Below are 24,741 nucleotides of genomic sequence, written 5' to 3'. Positions count from 1 at the left end.
TAGGAAGAGCTGAAATGGAACATACGAAGGCAGCGTTCTGCTGAAACTAAATATCAATGTTAAACAAGTTGGAAGGGAAATGACTTTCTTATAGATTATCAACAAAGCCAGATACTGTCTCGGAGGATACAGGATGTTAATAAATGGGCAACACATCTTTGGAAAACAGACAACGAATTAGATTCATCCTAACCCTCCCTTCCTTCCTGCTCTTGGACAATCCTGAGGTTCACTTACATCTCTACTGCTAAGAAACACATTTTAGTTGCTCTACTTTGTATGGCATTACATGTCCTATTTTGTAGCTACTTATTTATTTATCTCCATTGAAATATTTATGTTCAAACAAGGTTGTGTTCCTCTGAAAGGGTTATGCTGAGTTTTCTGAAGTTGCATTGGCATCTTTAGTGTTCTGTAGACACAAATTCCGCTGACTGCAAAAAATCCTGCCTTTATCCCCAGGTTGTTTTGTTGTTGTTGTTTGCTGGTGCTTTTTTTTTTTCTTTAAAGCATTGAAATCTTTCTTAACAGATGGAAAGACCCTGACAAACTTCATAAAAACCAGCAAGTTACTGAAGAATGGATTTCAAATTCCCTTTGCCACCTAGTTAGAGGTCCTCCTTGAATGCCATTTCAACAGCACATTTTTAGGTTCGTCTTTTAAATACTCAATACACAAAAGCACAGTTCATTATATCTAACAAAAGTTTCCAAGGAGCGTGCTAGATTAGAACCCCCTGACATTTATCTAATCAGAGGAAATTATAACATTAATCTTTATTTTTCTATTTAGGAAAAAAGGATGATTCACACAGGTGTTTTAATAGAAAGCAGCAATCATGACTGCAAAGGAAAATGCTGTATCAAGAGTCATCAGCTGCACGCAGTCATTTGTGTTATACAGACAAAAAAAAAGTGTTTTTAATTATAATTTAAAATAAAGAAATGTATACATTAAAGGAATATAAGGAAAGTTAGGCAAAAACAGTGATTCATAAAAGCAAAGCCCATGCTGAAGCCATGACAACATTGCTAAGACAAAACAAACAAGGAACAAACAGAACCGGTTTATAGATTTATGAAAGGAAAATCATCTCCCTTCCACATTGTTCCTGTCAGTCTAGGGCTATGGCACTTTCTCCTCATCCATGTCCTGTTCCCTCCTTTTGAGGAAAGCTGTCGAACTACATGGACAAAGCTCTGGAGGGTGGACAAGGAGCTGGGTAGGTGTTCCTGCTCCTTCCCTGCTTCATTGCCCTGATTCCTGACCCTGCCTTTGGAGTTAGTTGCCTCAAGCAATGCTGCACCACTGAACCCACAACAACCTCCAAAATCCTTGGGGAGAAGGGTGTAAGCAGCCCTAAGTAAGCTCCTCAAAGCCACCCGTTCTGGTGACCATTTGGTCGCACACAGGACGCACTGAACTGCAGTGTCCCACGGTTGTTGGCAAGCCTCAGATGAGGAGCTTGTCTCTGCTCACTTTGTGTCCCAGAGCATTTCCTCTCACTCAACAGCATTCTGAGACCCCAATCCTGAACTTTTTTCTTCTAGAGACAACCAGTAAATACAGGATAGTTTAGATCTCATTCAAAACAGACCCAGCGACATCTCACTTGAGCACAGAGTAAAACGCAGACAGTCACCGTGGGACTCTGCGCTGCTCTTTGCCTCGTGGCACCCTGTCTGTGCTGCCATAACCCACATGGCACCTCCTGCAAAACTGCAGGTAAAGGAACATCTGCTTCCTCTAACAAAGCACACATCGCAAATGAATCTTCCAGTAGCTCTCAAGTGTTTGTATTTCCAATACATTGCCAAGAGCAGCTCTCCATGCGACAACACCTGGATACCCAGCTAGAAAATTAAGGTTAACAACAGAATAATCATGCAGAAAGTTAATTGTGGATTCCTAGGAAAAAAAAAGTTTGACTAAACGTGCACGCTGAATCCGCAAACAGGGCAGTAAGCATTTACCTTGATACTGGGCGCTGAACCCCTTCTGCCTGTGGTTGCCATCTGATGTGAAGTGAAGCCGCAGCCAATTTTTACTGCTGATAACCGGGGCCGGCAGATTCATCCCAGTAAACCTGCAAGAAACCAACCCGTAACAGCCAAATGTTATTTGGACTGTGAATTGCACCAAACCCACCTCTCCTTCCACAGTCAATCCTCCTCCTACATGAATATCAGAGATCCTGAACGTGTTCCACGTGCTCAAAGCAAGCACCCCATACAAAAGAAAAATCAGATGAGAACGCTCAATTTTCATTCACCCCCAAAGCCCAGTGGCGTGTGCGAGTCCTCCCAGCTGCAGCGAGCACCCTGGGGAGGGAGCTGAGGAAGATGCAGCCCTTCCCCAGGCCCGGCTAGCAGGGGAGTGGGGATGGGAAGCCCTTAAGCCCTTTCGGGAGGCACCTATAGCAGCACCCGCTGCAGCTGGACACTCCGGCACCACGACGAAGAGCGGAAGGAACAGAACCCCACTGAACCAGAGGAGCTCCGCACGTTCCTCCAGAGCAGCAGTGCTTTCGTAACTGTCACCTGTTGTTATCTTATTGATATCACCCTGAAATCACAAAATCATCTCGGGGGCATACCACACCTAAAGCAAGCAAGGTGAGCTCGGCTCTCAAGCTCATTCAGTTCCTGTCTTCATGTCTGGGTAACTCTTCTTTAAAAGAATAAAGTTTATTTTAACTGAGGGAGATAAAGCATCGCAAGAACAATTTTCTTTTACTGGGAGCAGGCAGCAAGAAGCAATGATTTATGATCTATCCCAACCTGGAGAAGATTATAACCATCAAACATGAGGTGGAAAGCTCCACAGCCCTTTATCAGTCCTTCAACAACTTTTTTCTTCGTACCACTTTATACCTCTTTAAAAAAAATACTGTTTGCTTTATTAAACTTTAGGCCATAATTCCTGGTTGAGTTGTCACATGCCAAGCCTTAGTACGGAACGATGTTTACCTAAGTCACAGCACCCTTGAATTGAGCTACATAATGTTAACATTAACCACGGTGAGGTGAACAATGCTACCATGGCAAAAGCTATTATGGAATCCTATTATTGTTACCTAAAGCCCATTTGATTTTTTTAATCGCACACTGTCACTTATTTAAAACAATATTAGCACTTCAATGTCTGTGCTTTTTTTAGATGAAGGTAAAAGTATACCGTATATCTATTAGATTCAGAAGGATACTTGCATTTTTAATATAACTACCCAATTTCAAGAGTAGAACTGAAGCCTAGAAAGTATTTTAAAAGTCCTTCACTCACCTAACACTTCCAAAGGTACTCTAAATTTTTTCTAAGGCAAACAGCAGGGAACCAGGCTGATACTTGGCAGCTGATTTATTAATGGTAGATGAACTGCAGCGTAATCCTGCTCCGCCCGCTAATGAAGCAGCGGAGATGATTACGCTGCATAACTAATGCACCTCTGCCACCTACAGTACAGACTAAACCACGTATTATCTTGGAGGGTTAAGCTGAATTCTGAGTAATTATGAAGCATGACTGAAAACATTCTTTACGCTATAAAATTGTTTAAGATTGTTGCTGAACATTTCTCTATTGATATTTTTGTGCCAATTTTGTCGACCCTTCTGAGATACCAGGTCTTCCAAAAATGATTGTTATATGGCATTTTTCCATCCTTGCTTAACTCAAAGTTAGCTGAAACCATTTTGATTTGATACTTTTTCAAATAACTAAGTTCCAACAAACACATTTTGGGCTGAGATCAAACATGGGATGTCTAAAACCAATTCTGAGAAAGTTACCACGGCTGGTTGTTATGACAACATCTTTGAACTTAATACTCTTACCCCCAAAGACTATTTTATTATTTGGAATCAACAGTCAAACTTCTCATAAAGAATCTTTAGGTATGCAGAGCCAAATTTTGCTTTCATAACTGTGCAGAGCTGAGTAATTCGATTGCCTGATGTAAGAACTAGAGAAGAATAAAGTTAACCTGCCTGAATGCTGCAGAATTTCACCCTCCTCTTCCCCCACCCCATTTTTAATACGTATCCTGTCGAGAAGTGGATTCTGCAGCCTGCTGACTAGTGGTTTACTTACACATACACTTACTTTTACATACATGAATTGTCTGCTATTAACTTCCAAGAATCCTGCATACATAAAGTGAAACGCTAGAATTCCACCAGCTGAGTGAATAAACACGTTGAAAACCAGTTAGAAAAATTAATATACAGTACTACTTGCTACCTTTGCAATACCATAAAAAAAAAGTTTATGAAAGTAAAAGCAGAAATATAGAAAAATAACCAGTCATAACCACAAGTGTTTTGCACTGCTGTAAAGTATTATAGAAGATTTAGGGTGAGGGACAATGGCTCCCTGAATTTCCTGCGTGGAAGTTCATCAGCACCATATGTCATTTGCTTAAGACGTTAACAGCTTTTTGAAAGAACTAAATCAGCCAAGAAATCACTATCGGGTCCTCATTTCCATACACACCACTGCTCAAACTCTCAGCACACAAAAAGACTGTATTCTCCAGGGCTCTAGCTGAACAGACTCCCTCTTCTCACTTTTATCTCCCTATTCCTTTTATTTCTGAAGTTAAGCAGCTCATTGTTAACGTCAGGTTGCAGGATTTGGAGCTATTTTAGATCCCAAATGCTGCTGGCCATTGGCATCCAACTGGGATTTTGCACTGAAGCAGCACTGGAGCACCAGCTGAGACACACCAACAGCGATGGCAAGGAGGAACAAAGCAGCTGCTGCCTTTTTACACGTCTCAGGCTAAGAACAGAGCCCCAGCAGGGCTGCTTTGGCTGGGTACCCCATGGAAGTGTCCAGGATGGATGCATGGTACAGCACCATGCACCACAGGAAAAGCACCAACAGTTTTGTTTTATTTTTTTGGGGGGGGAACCCTCCCAAAGAACAAAGCAAACAAACCACTGCGGTGGGCTGACCCACCCAACATCAAATCCCCACCTCAGACACAGGTTGCTTCACCCGAGCAGCTCCATCTGGCACTCGGGGCTATGGAGGAGAAAAAACCACAGTGCTGCAGGAGGGAACATGCTGGAAGGCGCAAGCTGTAATCCCAGAGCTGCAGCTTCTCCTGCTTCATGTTATCTACGCAGCAGGCAAGCCACCGTCACGCAGCCAGACCAAAAGCATCCCCATCTCCCACCTTTTCCTCAGCTGCTGCTGCTACTGAGTCTGCAGGTGCACAATGGCAGAAAGAAGGGCTCATTCCCAATGAAATCATGCTGCCAGCACCAGACCGGATAGGTCAGGGATGAAATGTTCTGATGGGTAAGAAACCAAATGGCTACAGCTACGCTTTTAATAGAAAACATCGTGCTCACCTGCAGTTAACTACTACCTTCTCACTATAAGGCTCCCACAGGTTTGAAATAATCGCTAGGAAGCATTAATGGTTAATTGATAATGGAATATTTAATTACAGATAAACACAGTTGATCTGAAGCAGCTGCGTGGTCCTTGAATGCAAATACCCTGGCTGCTGTTGCTGAATCTCAGATGAAATGGGAAGGATGCTCAGCAGGCAAGAGCCAACAGCAATCACTAAAAGCAGAGAAAACACCCCAAGTGTCCTGCATGAGCCACCACCGACTTTTCTGTGCATAGGGGTAACGCCAGTCAGCACCCGCTAGCACTGCTAAACCAGCAGGCAAAGTGACAGCAACCCGAAACAAAAAGGCACACGGTAAAGGCTAAAACAATCTCTTGGCGAGGACGCTGATTGCACTGTGACACGGAGCACATGATGTTTATACCTCCAGCTTTTCAAGGTCACGTTATTTTTGTTTTATAAACCCAGCGCTGCCTTGTTGTCTTCAATAAGCAGGAAATACATCACAGAGAGTTTAAAATGCCCAGAGCTAATTAAAAGCTGAAACTTCTTTCCGCATTCCCCAACACACTTCTGTGCTACATTAAGTAGCTGAAGTTTCAACACCTACCATTAGCCCAGTAAATGATTGGATTTCTAATAGAGGGGCTTTTATTCACATGACTCATTGGACTATTTTTGACCTCTGCTACTTCACTTTTCAGTATTCCAGGGTTTTGTGTCTGTTTTTTAAAAGTCTATTAGTAATTTGCAAAAACTTTTCAAGCCTCTCCATGTCCATTTCCTCTTCCTCCTCCCTTTCCCTGCTGCCATCGTCAGGAGATATGAATCACTGGATTAAATATGCAGCTTCCTGAATATGACAACATGTTAACTGGAAATCTGGGCTCTGGGATGACTAACTAGCAATGTAAGAATTGGTGGTGGCTTGTTTTTTAAAGTAAAATCAATAACCATTACTCACTGATGGGAACTCAGTACCCATTCTATATTAAATATAGTCTCAATTCAGGAGTCACTTGGAGAAAGAAATGAACTGAGCTTGCCCCCAGGAGCAGCCTCCACAGCCGTGCCTGAGCCTGCAAATACAAACAGCTCTCTGGAGGCAACCAGAGGCAAAGGAGGTTGGACAATGAACAAGCTCGTTTCAGCCCTGGCTTCAGTCTCGTCCCCCACTGACCATGTTTTTGGACACTGGCTTGTCCTCTACCTACAGAAGGCCCTTGAAATCACAATTTACCATTTGAACCACATGAATACTTCGCATGAGAAAGAATCTGTTAAGATATGCCTAAGATACTGTAAGATACTGACTAAAGCTGATCAAATTTGAAGGGTCCTCAACACCAATGTCAAGCAACCAGCGCAGAGAAACCAGTGCTCAGAAAGTACAGGAACTCCTGTAATCGCTTGAAGAGCATTTACCCGCCCCAGGAAAAACTCAATGGCAGCGAGGATTTAGAAATAATGTGTTTCTTCATAGCTAAGCCTGATTTTTTCTTCCCTCCCGCAATTTAAGCTCATCCTATGCACAGCGCATAGAGAACAGATTTTAGCTTTTTATGTCACAGTCCTTTGTGATACAGGCAACGAAAGGCACGTTCCCAGCACACACGGGGAGCTTTGAGGACAGCAGGCTCCAGGCTCCCCACAGGAGCTGATCTCACCAGGTAAATACCCAGAACAGGGAGAACAGAGAGCTTCTGACTTGCTCCTGTGCAGACAGCAGGCTTTGAACACGAACAACCATTTTAATCTTAGCTCTTCTCTGAATAAGCAGGGAAAAAAGCTGCCCTAGGAGCACTTGGGTCATTTTGTGGTTGAACGAGGTCGGTGGAACAGTTTATTTACGCACATTTGTGATCAGGCTGCAAGTCCCAGCTGTTTGTTCCATCAGCATGGCAGAGGAGGACTACGGTAGGAGAGGCCCGGCAGAAGACAAGAGTTCACGTTGTGATCACAGGTTTTAAATGAACTAGAGAGAAATATGGGCATGCCAGGCACTGCTCTCAGGTTCCAAGCAGATTAATCTGCTGCAGATACGTGCATGGTACGCTACATGAAGCTTTCCTTCTGCTGTACCAGGTACTAGATCTGCTTAAATTTCAGACCATATTAAATTCTGGGGGGAAAAAGAACAAACAAAAACCAACACAGATACTCAGCAATAACTTCCAACATACTCCATAACCTTTTTTTTTTTTTCTTCCTAGCAGGTATTTGTGACTTCATTATTCCTTTTCAAACCGAAACCCCTGCAGAATGTACAGATTTTCCAAATTTCACTCTTCCCTTGTACTTTGTTGAGACAGCTCCTAATCCTCACCCTGTCCCTGCCCCCCCCCGCACGCTGGCTGCAAGTTTAGATGGCCTGTCAAAAAAGCACCTCTCAAGCACCAGGTTCTGAGAGTTTTACCAATTTTATCCCAAAGGGCTTCCAACATTTTTAATGTAAGCTCCAAGGCATTTTATTCTTAAGTGAAATTGAAACCGCCAAGTTAAACGCAGCTCCTGCGATTCTCCTTTATTGCATAATACAGGAAGGTTAATGGTATCAAAGCTCTTCTTTTGAGCAAAAGCAGTGAAGTGTGGTTTTCTCAACTATTTTCTTTATTTCTTCTTTCACTCTTGTATTTCACATTGGAATCCAGCATTAAATATTTATACCACTCAGTCATCCATTCCTCCCTTGGCGCAATTAGTATTATTGTACATGGATGGCAATGATTAATCTGCATTCACGCACCATTATCTATTTACAATCCCAATTCCGGCTTTAATTTGGTTCCACATGGAGAGAAAGAAAGAAAAAGAAAAATCAATAAAATGTCAGAAAGTGAGTTAGAGCACTAGAATAGTAGAAGGAGATATTTGCAGGCAGAAGATCCAATTTGAACTACCCTGAAATTTTATAAGTATGAATTTGACCACAGTACTTCCTACAGAACCCAAACGCAGCGAGCAGTTCATTGTGCAGATGCTATACAAACCGACTGTAAGAAAGCCTGAAGTCAAAGGTCACAACTGGAGTTAGGAACTCTACTTGAAATCCCATTACATCGAGTGCATTATTTGGAGAGAATGAATTTAAGCATGAACTTGAAGGCACACACAAGCCCCGGTGCTATTCAGAATCAGGATGTAGCCAGACACCACCTTAAATAAGCCCAAACAGATAAAAGACAAGGAAACAACTTTAGTGGCAGTAGTAGTACTGCCTTATGTTTTAGCAGGGACCAGGCTGAGCCTGAGAGGGGTGCTTGCATTTCCAAGGTCACACCAACATTATCGCAGGATGGGGAGTTGAGCTCTGAGGTTTTAAGATTCAGAAAAAAAGCTTTTCTGACTGACAGGACATGGAATACCTGGCACCTCTGACACCTTCATGGGACTTTGACTCAGCAACAGCCACGTCAGACACGAGCAATACACGACTGGGGAAGGCTCGGAGTCATTCTGCTGGTCTCCATGTCTCTCCTTTCCCAACCCCAAACCTCTGCATCTCAGAGGTACCTGGAATTAATCGTTCCAGCCGTTCAGGATCCCATCCAAGCGTTGCTGAGACACACCTTGTGTGCTCGGGGCACAGAGCTGGCACCAGCTGAGCCCCGGCCCCCAGAGCGCGGCCTAGTCGCAGCCGGCAGCTTCCTCACAGCCACAGCCCCTGGGGCTCCATCGCACGGCGGCACTGGGACTCTGGGGATTCATTCTTCCTTTCAGTACGACTCGGGGACATATTGCTGAAGATATTCATAGCTCTGCATTATTATTCACTTCACCCGTATTTTTAACTTTTCATCCAAACCTCTGCTCATATTATCATGAGAGGTGAAGTACCATCAATTTTGAGCATCTTATTTAGCATGCCTGCTCTCTTAAACAAAGTATACTTAAGCACCTCTACACCTCATTTTTTGGTGGCAAGAGACATCTCAGCACAATGGACTTTTACAAGGAAAATGAATAATTAGATCAAGTTATTGTTCCTCACTAAATGCTCTAGGGGATGGAAAGAATACACCTGCATCTTAATGAAAGAAGCCTGCCGATTCGGATTCCACCTGATTCTTAGTTCCTGGATGCAGCTCTAGGGCTAAATTCCCCTCCTGATTTAACTAGGTCACAGCACTTTTGACCTCAAATACTCTGCCACCTGCCTGTTTTCTCTCAGCAGAGCTGCACAGATCTTTTAACAACAGAATTCAGATTCAGCTCCGAGAGCAACAAATTTCTCCCAAAGCCTTCCAGTTGTGATATCTGCCTCTACCACCTCCAAAACCAGTAATGGAAATGAAATCTGATTAGTTTATCACTCAGCTTGCTTACTCTTTTTCCTCCCACCCCCATTCCATCTAAAGATGAAAGCATTTCCGTGCAGCAGCAAACCATCAGTCACTGACATCAACCTTAATTAATGCCTGCTCCCAGATAAATTTGCTGGCTAAAAGCAAATCAATACTTTTTTTTGCAGGAGCCTTTACACTGAAGTTTTCTAAATTCTTCATTTTTTTAAGTGACATTCCTCAGCTCATCTTTAAAAGAGTGTAAACCAAAACCTTGGCTGATACAAGTCAACGTGGCTCCATTGGAGACAACAGAGCCAAACTAATTTGCACTGTGCAGGGGATCTGACAATCTAATTTCTCTGCTGTTTTCCTTAACCTATGAAATGCTTCAAAATTATTTCAGTCTCATTAGTCTGAATTCTCTTGGATCTCCATGCTAGATTAATTATGGTCACTTAATGAAAGAATCCATTAGTCCACATGCATTTCTGAAGCTGTCACAATGGAGCAATTCAACAGATAAGATGGTCTCTGAGGAATTCTTATTAAGCGAACCAGTATTTATGCGCACACCTCCCTACTACACATAATTGGTTTCTTACATTTACACAGAGAATTACATACATATATGTACACATGCATGCATATATAAGCATGCATTAAATATTAAAAAAGTAAATGGCTTAGCTTGTAGGTAAATACTTAGTTTTCAAGGCATTAACAGAGTTTAGATTTGCATTTTTGGAATAAAATCCACTTCAACCTGAAGGCATAATTTGACACGCCACTTACGACAGCAATGAGCAAAATGCAGATGGTGCATAAAGGTAATTGTAAAGTAGTCAAGCTGGCCACGAACAGAGAGTCTGTCTCCATCGTAATGCTGCTAAAGCCACATTCCTGCTTCAACTGCAAAGCACTGCTGAGTGGGACAGAGTCTGGACGTGGGCTTTTTGCTGTGCACCAACAACTGGGGAGCCGCATCCCAGGGCATGAAAAGCTCCCACTCTGTTGATACGGATCCTTCGGGGTAGGTCACTACCAAAAGCTATTAGAAAGGCTCTTCCTCCCACAGAGGACACGTTTCGGGGACTGAACAGCACTGCTAACGGGGAGTTTCCAGACTTCTTGCAAAAGGAAAAAGAAGGGCCAATTTCCCCCGACTCAAGTAAAAGGGACCTCAATGCAGCCACCCTCACTACAAACTGATTCAGTAGAATGGAAGTCAACTGACAGAACAAATGTGTTTGTTTATGGCTCAGGAAAGCAAGACTGCAAGAGCGCAAACCCATCAACTATGATGGCAGGTACCGGAATAGGAGACCATATTGCTGAAACGGATGCATTTTATTACGTGAAAGTACTTACCATAATACTTCTACTACAGAAACAGCATTTGGCTCCAGTCATACCACAAGAAAGGTAACAAACATGATTATATTTATTCTATTCAGGAGAAAACAAACACTAATTCAACATAACAGAAGAACAGCTAATGCAATTGAAGCTTACTAATGCCGCATTGCAAATCCCCCAAAGAAATCTGCTACAGCTTTATTACAATTTCCTATAAACCCTTTCTGCCTTATTATCAGTGCTACAGAGATTGTTTTTCTCAGTGCAGGCAGAGTTAGATGTGTTGATAGCAAGAGACACTATTTATTACTTGATAAATAGCAACCGTTTCCATCACTGCAAGCACAGATATACTCACGTCTTTGTAAGTCTAACAATGCACTTAAGTTCCATTAAATTTGGACTCTCTATTGACAGATTAGGCTGGAAAGACATGGGGCATGTTTGCACAACAGTCAGCCCACAAAATTCTGAGGACTGAGCCCAAGAAGTTGAAAGATTATTCAACTTTTAGCCTCTCGGTTTTCCAGCACACCAGCTGCAGAAGTTGCTTCCTTTGGGAACTGGTGCACAATCAGGTCAAGTCACCTTTGCTTTTAAATTCATAAAACTCTGAACTGATACTGCCTTCCACTGCCTAACGTTACGACGTCGCATTAAAAATTGAAGATGCCAAGCTTCAGATACAACTGGAGTCTAGGCTGGAGCTCAACCACATTTGGACCAGACACAAAATTGAGTTTGTTTCTTGTTTTTGTAGTTTCTACAAAGGCTTTTCTGCAACATAACAAAGAGACCCAGAAACCAGGAGAAAACAAGACTTGCAAACTGAAGCTTCGGTAACTGACAGCTCTATGAAGACATGCTAGAATTACAGCAGTCTTGGCTGTAGAAATTACAACAAAATGCAAAGCAGCCTCAGGATGAAGAAAGTAATCAGAAATAGCAAGTCGTCTGAGCAAAGACTATTTTCTGGCTCCACATTTACCACAGTAGGATTTGAATGTGACTGGAGTTTCTACACAGGACTGCAACTTAATGCTGATAATAAATAATGGCACACAACTGCGCCAACTGCAGAAAATACATCTTTACAGGCACAGCACTTCCCTTTCCCTTTTAAAGATGAAGGGAACTGATGGGCTGTGTAACAAGGTGAGATGGTAAAGCCTCCAGAGGAAGGTGTAAGCCAGGTCTAATGGCTCCTGCCTCCGGGCAAAAGTCTGAACTAATCAAGTGATGAACGGCCCCTGGGTGCCAGCGCTCCTGCAGCTGCTCAGGACCCCGGCTGCCCCCGGGGTACCGGCCCAATGGGCGCTGATTGATGGCAGCAGCACCAAAGCTTTGGGAACAGCGTGTCCTGTTCCCTTTTCCCCTCCTCATCAAATCACAAGGGGCTGAAAGTTTCATTTATTTTTATTTTCATCATTTTGAAGTGTACATGAACTCGGAACGATGGCAACGTGCCTCGTGGCCAGAAGTCACAGCCTACAGAGGTTGTTTATAGGGTGCTTTTATAGGGTGCTCAACTCTTACAGCCCCATGCACTTGTGGCCCTTGCTTAGCCCCTGGAGGAGTGCTGCTCTGTTCCAGAAAGCGTATAGAAAACTGGAACAGGGATCCATCATTACTGTACATCTGGGTGCTTACATAAAAGGGACTACATTTCCAGTCCTTTTAGCAGACAACAGTTTTGAACTATCACGGTCAAGACTGTTTTACTTTGTAACTTCCAACTGCAGTAGGGTGACAGTGAGACTACAATTTCTGTTGAAAAGGGCTTAGTGGAACCATCTGCTTATTTACTCTAGATATTAATTTAGCATGAAGTCCAAAACTGAAGAAAAGCTGCATAATGGCTTCAAGCCAAATCCACACAAGCCACTTGGTCGTTAAATTCCAACCTCAAAGCTGCTCTAAACACTTCAAGCAAGAGCCTTCGTGCATCCTCCCTGTAGATAGCACCAAGTGCAGAAGCATGGTGGGACAGGGCAGTGGTCTCAGCAAGTTCCAGCATTCAGCATCACCACCGAGTGCCAGCAACTGGCGACCTAATGGTAAACCATGGAATCTTGCTCAAAATCTAACCTCAGGATCTATTTTGCAATAATACCTAGACCTGCAATATAATTTGACTTTATAAAACATTTTAAGGTACCGTTTCCATCAGCTTCAGCAGTTTTTTGACCAGACTGCAGATCTGTATTGCAAGCATTGTGCTTTACAGTCCAGAGACAAAAATGAGATTTTATCCCTGCTCACGCGCTACGGCACTGCAGAGCTGGCTGAGAACAAGCTGGAGTCTGTTCCGCCACGTAAATCAGCCGTGTCTCCGTGTGGAACAGCAGACCAAAACCCATCCCTCATTTACACTCGGCACCACAGGATCACACACCAAGGCCAGGAAGTATGGATAACATCCTCAGCCTCCTTCAAAGTGGTGTGCAGTCCATTTTTCTCTTGAACATCGCTGTTTGACAGTGATTCAACATGGCTGGTTAGCAGCCTCTTCCGTTGCTTAAAAATTACCATGACAGGTATGGAGTAGTTTCTTGTCGTACCCTACAGCTAACCACCAAGAGAAAGTAGTTTCCCTTCCTCCTTGGTAGGGCCATGCATGTTTATATAGTGACTGTGTCTGCCTTCATCATCTTTTACATTCATCTCCATGGCAATTTTCTTTTCTAGGCATTGTTAGCTGCCTTTCTGGGAATTTATTTCCAATCTTATATTTATTCAGAACTGGCATTGCCCCTGCATGCAACAGCTGCTGGAAAATTATATATATCCCATTAACAAACAATACAACTGTGCTGAAAAATACGACCACAAAGCTTGAAGAGGTTTTCTGAAAAGTAAAATTTTATTTATTTTAAATGTAAACCCTCCAGTTCCTGAATACAAACCGATTCTAGATAGAAAAGGAAAAGGTTATGCTTTTTTTTTTTCAGAAAGGTACTTTGGTGGACAGACAAGGTAAAATCCAGGACACCTGCAAAGCTGCTGCACCACTTTCTCATATTGGTGCATCGCTCCTATCAAACCCTTCCACATGTGCTCAACTTTTGTTCAGAATGAGCAGAACCCTTCCCATTAAGCGTTGCTTCCACTCCCTCTTTCCTGAGCATGCTCTCATGCCAGGACTAATGGGCAAGAGAGGAAGAAACCTTGGGACTCACCACCACCAGTTACACCACAGGACTTCCCATGCAGGCAGTGCCAGGCTCATTCACAGTGATTGAGGCTTGTTGTTATCCTTTAAACTGAAACCAAAAACCCCACTGCTTTACAGATCCATAGAAGCAAACACGACTTTGGGATCCTGACAGCCATTTCCATCCGTTGGGAACCTAAGCCTTCCAGAATAGCAATTCTGAGTTACAAAATTCACTTCTGTGCTACCAGCTGCCAAACTTAAGCTTTAAAAATATTTAACTTGGTATTGGACCCTTGCATCAAACTCCGCTCAGTAAAAATACCTTCTACCAGGCATCAAAAGAACAATGCCCTAGACATTAGGCACTACAAGGAGGTCAAATGAAAGCAGGTCCATGAACAGCAACCAGTATTTCAGAGCTCAATCTTATCTTCGCCTCAATGTGCATGGCAGGTACGTTACAAGATGGTGTTGTTCTGGCATCTCAGTTAACAGATGTACAAGAGCAACTTTGCTCTACAGGATGGAATAAAGATGCGCTTGCTTTGCTTCATGCTTAAGGCAGGATGAGAACATCCAGAGATGACTGTGTTGCGTGTGATGATTGTGTTATTTTCCTTCTTAAGTCTGGAAGGGATAAAAATATTCCATACTGCAGCCAACTTGAAAATCACTGGAGCTGGAAAAGAAGCGAGAATCTTCATCTTCCTCCCACTGAACCCATGGCACCTTCCCCTGGCCGCCAGCACAGGCACTGGGCTGTGCAATTCCCTTGTTTCCTACTCCCAGATTGGGAAAACTATAGGATCAGGGAAAGGCACAGAGCTGGCAGAGCAAACACCTGGTCTGCTCCCCAGTCTCCTAAGTAAACCATGCAACTGTCTTCAAATCAAATCTTATCTGTTTAGTATCCAACAGGAACGGAAATGACTCCTGATCTTAGCCAAGCATGGCAGCCTAAGCCATCACTGAACAGTGAGTTACCTACTTCAGGGTCCTATCTGCTCTGCGTTTCATACTCATCCGCAGGGTCCCTGGGACCTGAGAGAAGTTGCTCTCATAGTTAGGCAAGGCTCTGGGACTTACAGGGCCAGGACTCAGCTTTTCAGCCACAAGCACCCTGCAAAAATAGGGCAAATCCATTTAATTTGTAAATTTAATGGAAAAATCCTTCCATAGCAGCATATCACTGCCAGACAGAGAGCACGAAGTGCCCTCTCTACACAACAAGAACACGCCACAGTTACAGCCAGAGCCACGGTTAACAGCAGCAACAACACACAAGTTCAACTACGGCCACAGGTAACCTCAGGAACAGCATCGGTGTAACCCACATGCTCTAGAAGGCACAATCCAATTAATAACCCTTTTGTCTCACGGAAACCTCTTTTGCACCTTCCTACTAAAAGTGAAACTGCCTCTTGGTCTCCAGCATGAGCCACTGTAATATTTTATGCCTGCAAGAAGGTTGCAGGGGCAGAGGGAGAAAAAGAATTCAATTACCCTCCAAGGTCATTCAAGCAGACTCTCAGTAAATGAGGTTTCCCTGAAGATTCATAAAACTAAAATATACATGTCTTGTATATTAAAGCTTAAAGAAAAAAAGAGATCAAATATTATTAAAGGTCTGAGTGAGAGCTATAAAAGGCATGGAAAAACAGTGTTAAGCCAAACACAGGATCAAATTCAAAAGGAGCAGAACGGAGGAGAAGAAGATACAGATAGGGATTGTTTCCAACGGCGAACATGTTTACCTCATTAATTTCTGATACTCCCATCCTCCGATCAAGGTGTTTGGGATAGGGCAAAAGTTAAACAAAAACTAGGCACAGTTCCCAGAACGGCAGCCTGGGAGCACTGTATCTTGCGCAGACAGCCCATCAGTAAATCCCTCAGCATTTCGCACAGAAGAGGTCACTGTATAATTATCGACAGCACCACCGGGGGAAGCGGGCAAGGTGACACAGGGGGCTGACGGCCGAGAGCCCAGCTCCCCCAGGCTGGTGCTCTTCTCACGTGCAGTCTCCTTAAAAGCCTGGATGTGCTGGGGATAAGACCTTATTCTGGAAGTCACATATACACGCCAATTTATTTGTTCTCATACCTTCCTGTATTTTACACAAGAGGCAGAACATTCCAGTCCCACGTTTGTTCAAGGGCCCAGAGCTGTAACTACCCACAGACCAGAGCCGGAGAACAGACCAAGTCAACACGCTAATGCTGGGCGTTTCAGGAGCTCCTCACAGATGTCACCAATGCCACCAACTGCATTGACCACTCTGTCCCCTCCATCAGAGCCCAGCACCCCCCTGGTCCAGGCACGAAGGGCTCTCAGCGGCTGCCCTCCAGATTCCTGGCCCCGTCTGCAGGGCAGCCAGCCCCTTCCAGGCCTCCCCCCTTCCCTTCGGAAGGGCAGCGCTGCTGTGGCTCAAGTAGGGCTAATAAAAAGGCAGGCAACAAAAAAGATTTCTGTGGGATCACCGAGAGGAGATTTAAGAGGGAGAGAAGATTCGGTAATGATGATGTTGAAGAAGCAGTCGTTTGTACAGAGTGGTCCCCGTGGTAATTTCTACAGTGACTACAGAAGTATAATATATAGGATTATTGCAAGGAAATCTCTCATAATGAAGCAGATTCTTAACTTGGTTTGACATTGTCATTTTACACTACGCTATTTAATGCGAGACCAGCAAAGTAATAAATACTTATTTTGCCAGGATATCAAAGCCCTGTGAGAGGTGCAATATACTAGTTACAGCAATGAATTGTTAAGCTAGATTCTCATTTTTGCACTGAATACTTCATTGTCCTCATTGCCTCTTCAGAGAGAAAAAGAGTTACCTGCTTAAACCACACCGGAAGGTTTGATATTGCATTCTCTGATAAGTTAATGTTTGAGCTTTACCGTATCTAGTGGCAGACACAAGGAAGCTTCTTCACCAAAATCCAGTCAATGAAGCTATGGAAAAAATAAGACTTGTTTTTCCCCTTCGCTCACCCAAACAGTTTCTTTCCCAGGTCATCATTAACGGCTTCAGCTTTTCCTGTCAAAGGAAAGGTTTTGAAGAGGTCCTTGCAAGATCATGTATATTTACTTAGCAAGCAATTGAATAACTGGAGCAGAAGAGCATAAACCACCCTTAATGGTGAATTATTTAAAAAAATCCATTTTCAAGAGGCTAGAGTAACAAAATAGTTTGCTGTTGAGAGAATTCCAAGCATTCGATCCAAGTAAATAAATGATTGTTTCTGAGGATCAAGCGGTACATTCTCATCAGCAAAGTGCGGACTCCTGTGCCTGCCTCAGAGAGCCAGCACATCTGACAGCAGAGCAGCAACTCCACTTCAGAGATTCCCTCAGTGAAAGCTTTCAGAAAAGGAAAGCACTCATTTAAACTTCTGCCTGCCTGTTTTCTCCCACCTCCTCCATACATTTGCAGTCAGGTTATAACAGGGCTATCAGCAATGCCCGCTGCCTCCTCCGACGAGCCCACAGCTCACTGGCTGTGCTCAAAGGCATGAGAAAGGTTTAAAGAAAAAAGCTGTCGATGGACTTGGGTACCATTTTATCACGCAAACCACAGCATTGTAAAAATAATCGCAGCCCTTGAAAATTTGATGTCTGCAGTATTTGATTTGTTGAATCAGCTGTATTTAAGAAAACAATGCAAAAGTTACAAAAATCTCCACAATGTGAGCAATTCCTATTACAATCTAGATAGTCCGTAAGGATGGAGCCCATGGCTACAGGCAGTAAATGACTGCAGGGACACAACCTGTTATGTCCCCAAAGGACTTACATCTCCCAGAGAAAAAGCAAGAAAAGTAGAAGGGAATTACCCAAGGTCACAGAAGTGGACTACAGCAAGCTGTGTAGCAGGAGTAAGCCTACAAATTTTAGAAGTCATTTAACGTACAGAATATACACTACAGCTACACAACAGTCGAGCAAAAAGCAGGGCACTTGTATAAAATACTTTGCTCAGACAAAAGTTTGGAGGAGGGAGAAGGATCAGTTAATTTGGGCTGTTTCCTGCTGTCTGCTTAATATCAATGGATGTAGCTTGTGTCTGTTCTAGAGTTGGACAGCGAGAGTAACAGGGATTTAATTGGCATGAAGCCCACGGCAGCCTCTGCCAGAACAGCTGCTGCCTGTCTGGGAGAAAAGCCATTCTTCTTGCCAGTGTCCTCCAGTACCAGCACACCAAAGACAAACAGCTACGTGGTGCGTTTCTTACCTTACAGGCTATCTGAGGACTTAAGGTTAGTAAAACACACGTATGTGTGCACGCAGAGGTTAAAGGAGTTCGCTCTACACTTAAACACGTTTAGCATCAACTCTCCCAAGCGACGCCGGCACGGAAAGGGCAGCGGTGCCAAGCAGTGGGCTACTGGAGAGGCTCGGCTGGAGAGGGAGGTGGGCATTGACTGGGGCTTGGGTACTGTGCTTTGGGTGACCTGCTTCTGCTCCAGCTTTGTTTTCTTTTAAATACATACGGTATTACTTCATAGAGCCCCGGATATCTGTAGGTGGAAGTATTCGAAAGAAGGCAGTTGTTATAAACAAAGGAAATATTGTTAGAGTTTGGGGGTCGAGGAATCATTACCAGAGAGCTGGAAACACACACGCTATTTTTGTAATTGTACATAAGATGTGCAAAGTAAGAGCAACTTCCTCTATCTGTTGGTATACATCAAACTTCATTATGATAACTCTATTGAAGTGCAGGTGAGTCATTTAATATTTGCTGCGCCACTGTTAAATTGCCAACGACTACAACCAGGAATGGATTTTTACAGCCACGAGATTAAATTATACACCCTCACTTCACTCCCAGAGAGGACACTCTCTGATAAAAGGAAAAGTCTCCAGTAACAATGAATAACAGGTGCATTAAAATAAAAATCAACTAATGGGGGGAGGCGCATTGTCTGTTCTGTTGACAAACGTTACCAAAATATACAATTCAAACCACAGTAGGCATGAGAGGGAGGTGATCTCACTATCAAGGAAAAACAGGCAGCATGTTCAATTCAAACAAATGCTATCAAGAAATATTCCTGAGATCAGTACTCCTTGAACCTTTGTTATCTTACCCAACAGCATCTTATCTAGGGATTCGCAGCACTTCAGCATTTACATACAGCATTTAAAATAATTCCTCTAGAATAAACTGCTTATCGTTTCCGTGATGTCCCTTCCCCTCACTTACAAGATGGCTTTGCAGTTTGTCCTTTATTTTTCCCCACATGTAACGCATCTGAGCTGTACTTCATGCAAAGAGAAGCCGTGTCCTGGGTTAGACGAGCAAGAAGCTCATGACAAAGTACGAGCGGAGCGAGGCCCCCGGCTGACAAACCAGAAGCACAGGCAGCCCCAACATCAGGATAAAGTAAATGATGAGCCTCACATCTAAGCACAGCGCCTCACTAGATGATTTTGTTGGCAACCCAGCGAGACAACAGGGAACAGCCACAAACATTTATGATCCCAGTAACCTGTGGAGATGATGTCCTTGGCCATGCCATCAAGACAATGAGCAGAGTAAAATGGTCTTCCCATGAAGAAAAAGCTTCATAATACTTTCGTCTGGGTATCAGCCAAAAATTCTTCCTCAGGGGACATGAATTCTAGTGGTGCAGGAGATGTTTAATTCCCATTGAAGCCAGCAATGCAGAGCCCGTTTGATAGCAGTCAGTCCATCAGATGAGGGATCTGAAACCAGCCCCGAGCTCATCCTCTGCCAGAGCAGGCAGAGGGCAGAGAAGCAGGAGAGTCCCTGCTACCCAGGCACCCTAGGGTGGCCAAAACCCCCAAAATGCCCCTGCACTGCTTTTAGCCCAAAGCCCAGTTCTCTAGGCAGTATCATGCAGTTACTCTTTAATAGCTTTTTTTTTTTTTTTATGGCATGGAAGGAACTTAATATTGCAATTACTTCATTTAATACCATGTAATGGCTCAACAAGCTTGTCAGCTACCTGCAAAAGAGAAAAGGCAAAGTATGGTATAATTGCACTAAAGTGGAAAACATGAGTAACTACTCATATTAAAAAGGATCAGAAATAAAAAGGCAACATTGTGTGAATTAGAGAGAAAATAAAGCCTTTATGACATGCAGCTGAAGATCTGGCATGGTTTAGCAGCATCTTGAAAACCAGTTCAGCACAAGAGACCATTCTCCTCCCAGTGACCTTAGCTTGCCACAGTCAGGACAATAATGGGGAAACGAGAAAGAAGGAGAAAATGTTGAAAGCACGCACTCTTCATAGGCATGCAAAGTGGATAAATCGCGTTTCTGTACAGAGTTAGTAGGTCAAGGACAAGGCACCTCCAGAGAGATGGTTTTCCTGCGACTGAGTAAGAGAGGTGGTACATGGCAGCATCGGTGTCTGCTCTAAAACCAGCACTTGGCTTTTCAGTGGTCTGGCAGCCCAGGCTCCCAAAGCAGTGGTTGAACAGCCCCTCTGCAAGGTGCAACCAGACTTTACAGACCTCACAATTTTATGGCAGGAAGGAGGAGACAGGAAAAAAAGCCACCCTTGGTAATAACTTCCCTGATGACCCTCAGTAACATTAAAGGCAAGCATGCCAGCACACAGTTGGAGGTATTGCTAAGGGTAACTACTCCTTACTCCAGCCTGGAAAGGCCCAGAATCAAGTCTCCCAGGCTCTGGACTTGAGTCGTGATGACAACGGCTGGCTGCGCTGTCAGACCGGAGTGACAGCACTTTACCTTCACAGAAGGCGGCAGCAGCAGAAATGGCAAGGACGTGTCTTACTCCCATTTTCTTAGCTGGTTGCTGTCCAGGAAGAAAAGCAGCAGTGTTTGCCACCTCAAAAATAGCTTATGAAGAAGCATTTCACTAAAAGGACCCGCGTGTACACCTCTGCTAAAGAGAGAGCTATTCTGATTAAAATTAAGTCTTTGACCTTAGCTTTATGCAACTGAGATTACTTCTATCTCTACTAAAGGCAAAACATTCACCAAAATATCATCACATTATGAAAGGTAACACACATTACTTCTATTTACCCTGTGGTTTTAAAGATAACATTTACCATGTTGGGTCCTTTTTTTTTTTAAAATCACAAATCTGACTAAGAAAGACTACAAGAGAAGAAGCTTTCAAAAGTATCTTTAGATTCACACTGTATAATTATGAGAAGCGACAAAGATGACAGTGCCGAACCTTTTCCTTTCTTCTGCTCTTCTATAAATGGTAAGCTTTCAGACATTACACAACTTTGCATCTCTCTACATCATACTTTACATAGATCCTATACGCCTTAGCGTGTCTGATCTTTTCAACTGAACTCTCAAATGTCAACATTCATTTACCTTATAATTAACATCATCATGAGCGGTGACATTTTTCTCATCTTCCTGCTTTTTTTGTGTGTCTTGATAGGTTCTGTCAAGGGGCTGTTTTTACTTTCACTTTTTAAAAGAAATAGTAAAAAAACGTTCTTTCAAATTAACAGCCAACATACATTGAAAAGCTTGGTGCTGGTGAGGCAGTAACTTCGAGCAGTGCCGACCTTTGCAGCTTTCTGGCAATGAATGGAAAGCCAGGGCTTCACGTTTTTCAGTATGCGACCCATGTAGTGTCTTTTGGATTTGTTAGTTTCCTGCATTACCTTTTACATTACTCCTTCCAGCATGAAATTTTCACTTACCATGGCAAATTGGAACCAATTTCACACCTTCATCAACACTCATTAACTAATAGGCAGAAAGGTAAGGTCTTGGATGAGTGAGCCAGTCATCTAAGCTGGTGAGGTGTTCTTTTTGTTTTGTTTTTAATGAAGTGTCAGATACTAGAGAAACATTATTATGTATTATATATAAGCTTTATAGATTCTGCTTCTCACTAGCAATCTAAACAGGTCCACAACAAAGATTTTCTTCTGTCTGGACTGATGGCAAAATCTCTTCCCCATAATTAGGTGTCTGCAGTCTCAGGATGCATTTCCAACGACTGCTCTGACTAGATAACGACACTAAGCAGGTATTTTAGAACAGCCGCAGGACTCGATCGGATTCAGTTAAGAAAATGGACAAAACGCACTAACAATTTCAGGATACCCTTATGTATACCCAAATGATAAAACAAATAGCCCTATCCCAACCATTTTGCAGCCCGCCGACTGATCTAAATTCCACCACTCCACAAGGAGACAACACGCTGAATACTCAGCATTGGCACAAAGGGGCTCATTCCCTCATCTCCCATGAATTCTTCAGGAAACCTAAGCACAGGCGGGTAAGGACAGCAACGCTCACCCCCCTACCCACCCCCCCCTTGGAGATGCTGCCGGTTATTAGGCAAAGCACCTTCCACCAGAGACTGACTTTGCAGCCCAACAAAAGGGAGAGGCAGCTTGGAGCAGGTGGTTTACCTTTTAGGTAAACACTGTCTAATGAAAGCAAAGACTGGAAGCGTATTGTGGCACAGAATATCTTGCCTATTCTGCACTTGAATTTCCCTTAGCAAAACACCCGGCAAACTCGATGTACCTTAGTGCATTATCAGGACGAGACATTTTTAAGTTACAGCTCCCTATAAACTCCTATCAGATAACTCTTTTTCTACTTCTTTGTGATGTTCCTGACTCGTGTATGACAGCAGCGGCGGGGGGTAGCAACAACCTCACAGCCATTCCCAGCTGTAGCCACCTCCCAATGTGCTAAGACGAGTGTGAAACACTCTCCTCATGAGGACGGCGCGTGGAAGAGCAGGTGCCTCATGGCAGGGTGTCAAGCTGACTGCAGCCTCTGACGGACAAACCTCTCGCAGGGGACAGGACCAAGGAATGTGAAATCAGGATGAGCACAAGCCTTCTCTGCTGGCTTTCGAGGGCACCACTCCGGCGTGAGGACAGCACATGTGCCCAAAAGGCTTCTGGCTCCACTGATGAACCACAACTCTAGTCCTGGTAGGCTCTAAGTTACTGAGCTCCTGTAGGTTTATAAATGCATGCTGTGTACGCTCAACATGCAGCTAAGGAAAGGGTTTCCCCACTAGTCCCTGAAGAGAAGATGAAGGCAGTCACAGACACAGGGAAGGCTTTGCCCAAACCCGGACGCAAGCACATCAGAAGGTGGGCATCACTGGGCACTGCTGCCCTCAGATGGTTTGTGCTCAACAATCACTGTTCTACCTGAGGAGCCTCCAGCACAGAGGAAGTTACCGCAATAAAGCTGCTGCGTTACGGCGCCATACGGCCTGCCAAACCCCAGCACACCTCTCGGCACTGGGGAGGAGCGGGACAGCACCGGCTGGGGCCCCGCACCGGCACCAACGAGGTCGTTCCAGCGCTCGAGCCCCAGGATTCACTTAAACAGAGCCGGCCTGTTTTGATGAATTATGTAGGTAATTCAGGGACATAAGCAAACATTCTGCTGAGTTCAGATTAATGGCCTCAATTCAAAGTGAATTTTATAAATGACCTAAACCAAGTGGGACGCACGCTGTCTCATGTGCATTTTAACACAATGCAGTCCTTAAGGCAATTTCACCGAATATCGTCAATTCCACATTTAAATGAAATTCCTGGGGAAGATCTGGAAAGAACACAGATAAATGAGGCTAAATAAACCAAATCAGGGAAAGAGCAAAAGACTTTTATTTGTAGCTCCTGAACTCTGGGAATTGGGGAATCTGGAAAGTCTCTTAGGCTGAATTATTGAGATAATAAAGCACCTGCTGAAGAGACCTCTAAATGCTGTAATGAAATTATTTCATTGCCCCAGAATAATCACAAATGCAGGTTCTCTTTTGAGAGGAAAAAAAAAGGGAAGGGAAAGCAGGATAGATAGATAAATGGAATGCAAATCACCCTCTCTGCTCAGAGTAAGCAAAAAAAGCCATGACATGAAAGGAGGAAGCCTTATGGTCCTACAGAGTCTGTTCCTGTTATTTACTACTGCGGGGTCACTTGAAAAGGAGTGAGAGTAAACAGAAGGCGAACTGAGAAGCACAAAAGCACCACCACGTTCAAGTATTTTGTCTAGGCTTCATTTTTATCAACATCTAGACTGGAACCGGGGTTTTGCCACAAGCTTCTACGTAAACTATGACAAGTGATCCGACCCCAATCCTGACATAATTAAATGATGTCACAATTAAGCCATCTGACCGTCACTCTGACATAATTAAGCAACGTGGCAATTACAGAAGCCCTATTAGTTGCAACAGAATTATGTAATAAAAAAAGTCATCTGTAATACAGGAATGACTCCCTACTTCCAGTCTTTTGTTCCCCCATCTTTACCTTTCAAAAAGACAAGTTCTACAGAAGTCGGGGCTGTTTCATAATTTAACACTTCTGCGATCCGCTACATATGAATATTTAACGCTGCTGGGAACTTCAAGAAGTCATGTTGTACTTACAATGAATGGTCAAAATTTCAATTTGTTTTATTTATGCTCTTGTTCTTAGCCACAAAAACTCTGAGAGGAGCAGAAAAGATAGTGATTTCCCAGGAACAACTGGTTTAACCTTTTGAAAACAAGCAAACAAAACATAGGAAATTTCTTTCTTAACGTTCCCACACAAACCTGCAGAACCTCG

General features: G+C 43.5%; 1 protein-coding gene across 19 annotated transcripts in view; it reads right to left on the bottom strand.

The window, feature by feature from the left end:
• Positions 1-24,741, bottom strand: part of CSMD2 (CUB and Sushi multiple domains 2) — a gene marked incomplete at its 5' end in the record, with an annotated part of 338,842 nt that overhangs the window by 173,605 nt on the left and 140,496 nt on the right. For 17 of the 19 annotated variants that reach the window (XR_014575007.1, XR_014575008.1, XM_083809741.1 and 14 more), the window contains one exon: positions 1,975-2,087. The exons of 1 other annotated variant lie outside the window; for it this stretch is intronic. Coding sequence is in view for 15 of the 18 variants with exons in the window: in XM_083809741.1 (XP_083665867.1) it covers positions 1,975-2,087 (113 nt within the window). Of the gene's footprint in view, positions 1-1,974; positions 2,088-24,741 lie in introns of those variants that run through there. One more of the 19 variants, XM_083809748.1, reaches the window with a different exon arrangement.

This window comes from Anser anser (genome assembly GCF_964211835.1).
Source record: "Anser anser genome assembly, chromosome: 24".
NCBI classification, from domain to species: domain Eukaryota; kingdom Metazoa; phylum Chordata; class Aves; order Anseriformes; family Anatidae; genus Anser; species Anser anser.
This window is presented reverse-complemented; position numbering and strand designations above follow the sequence as displayed.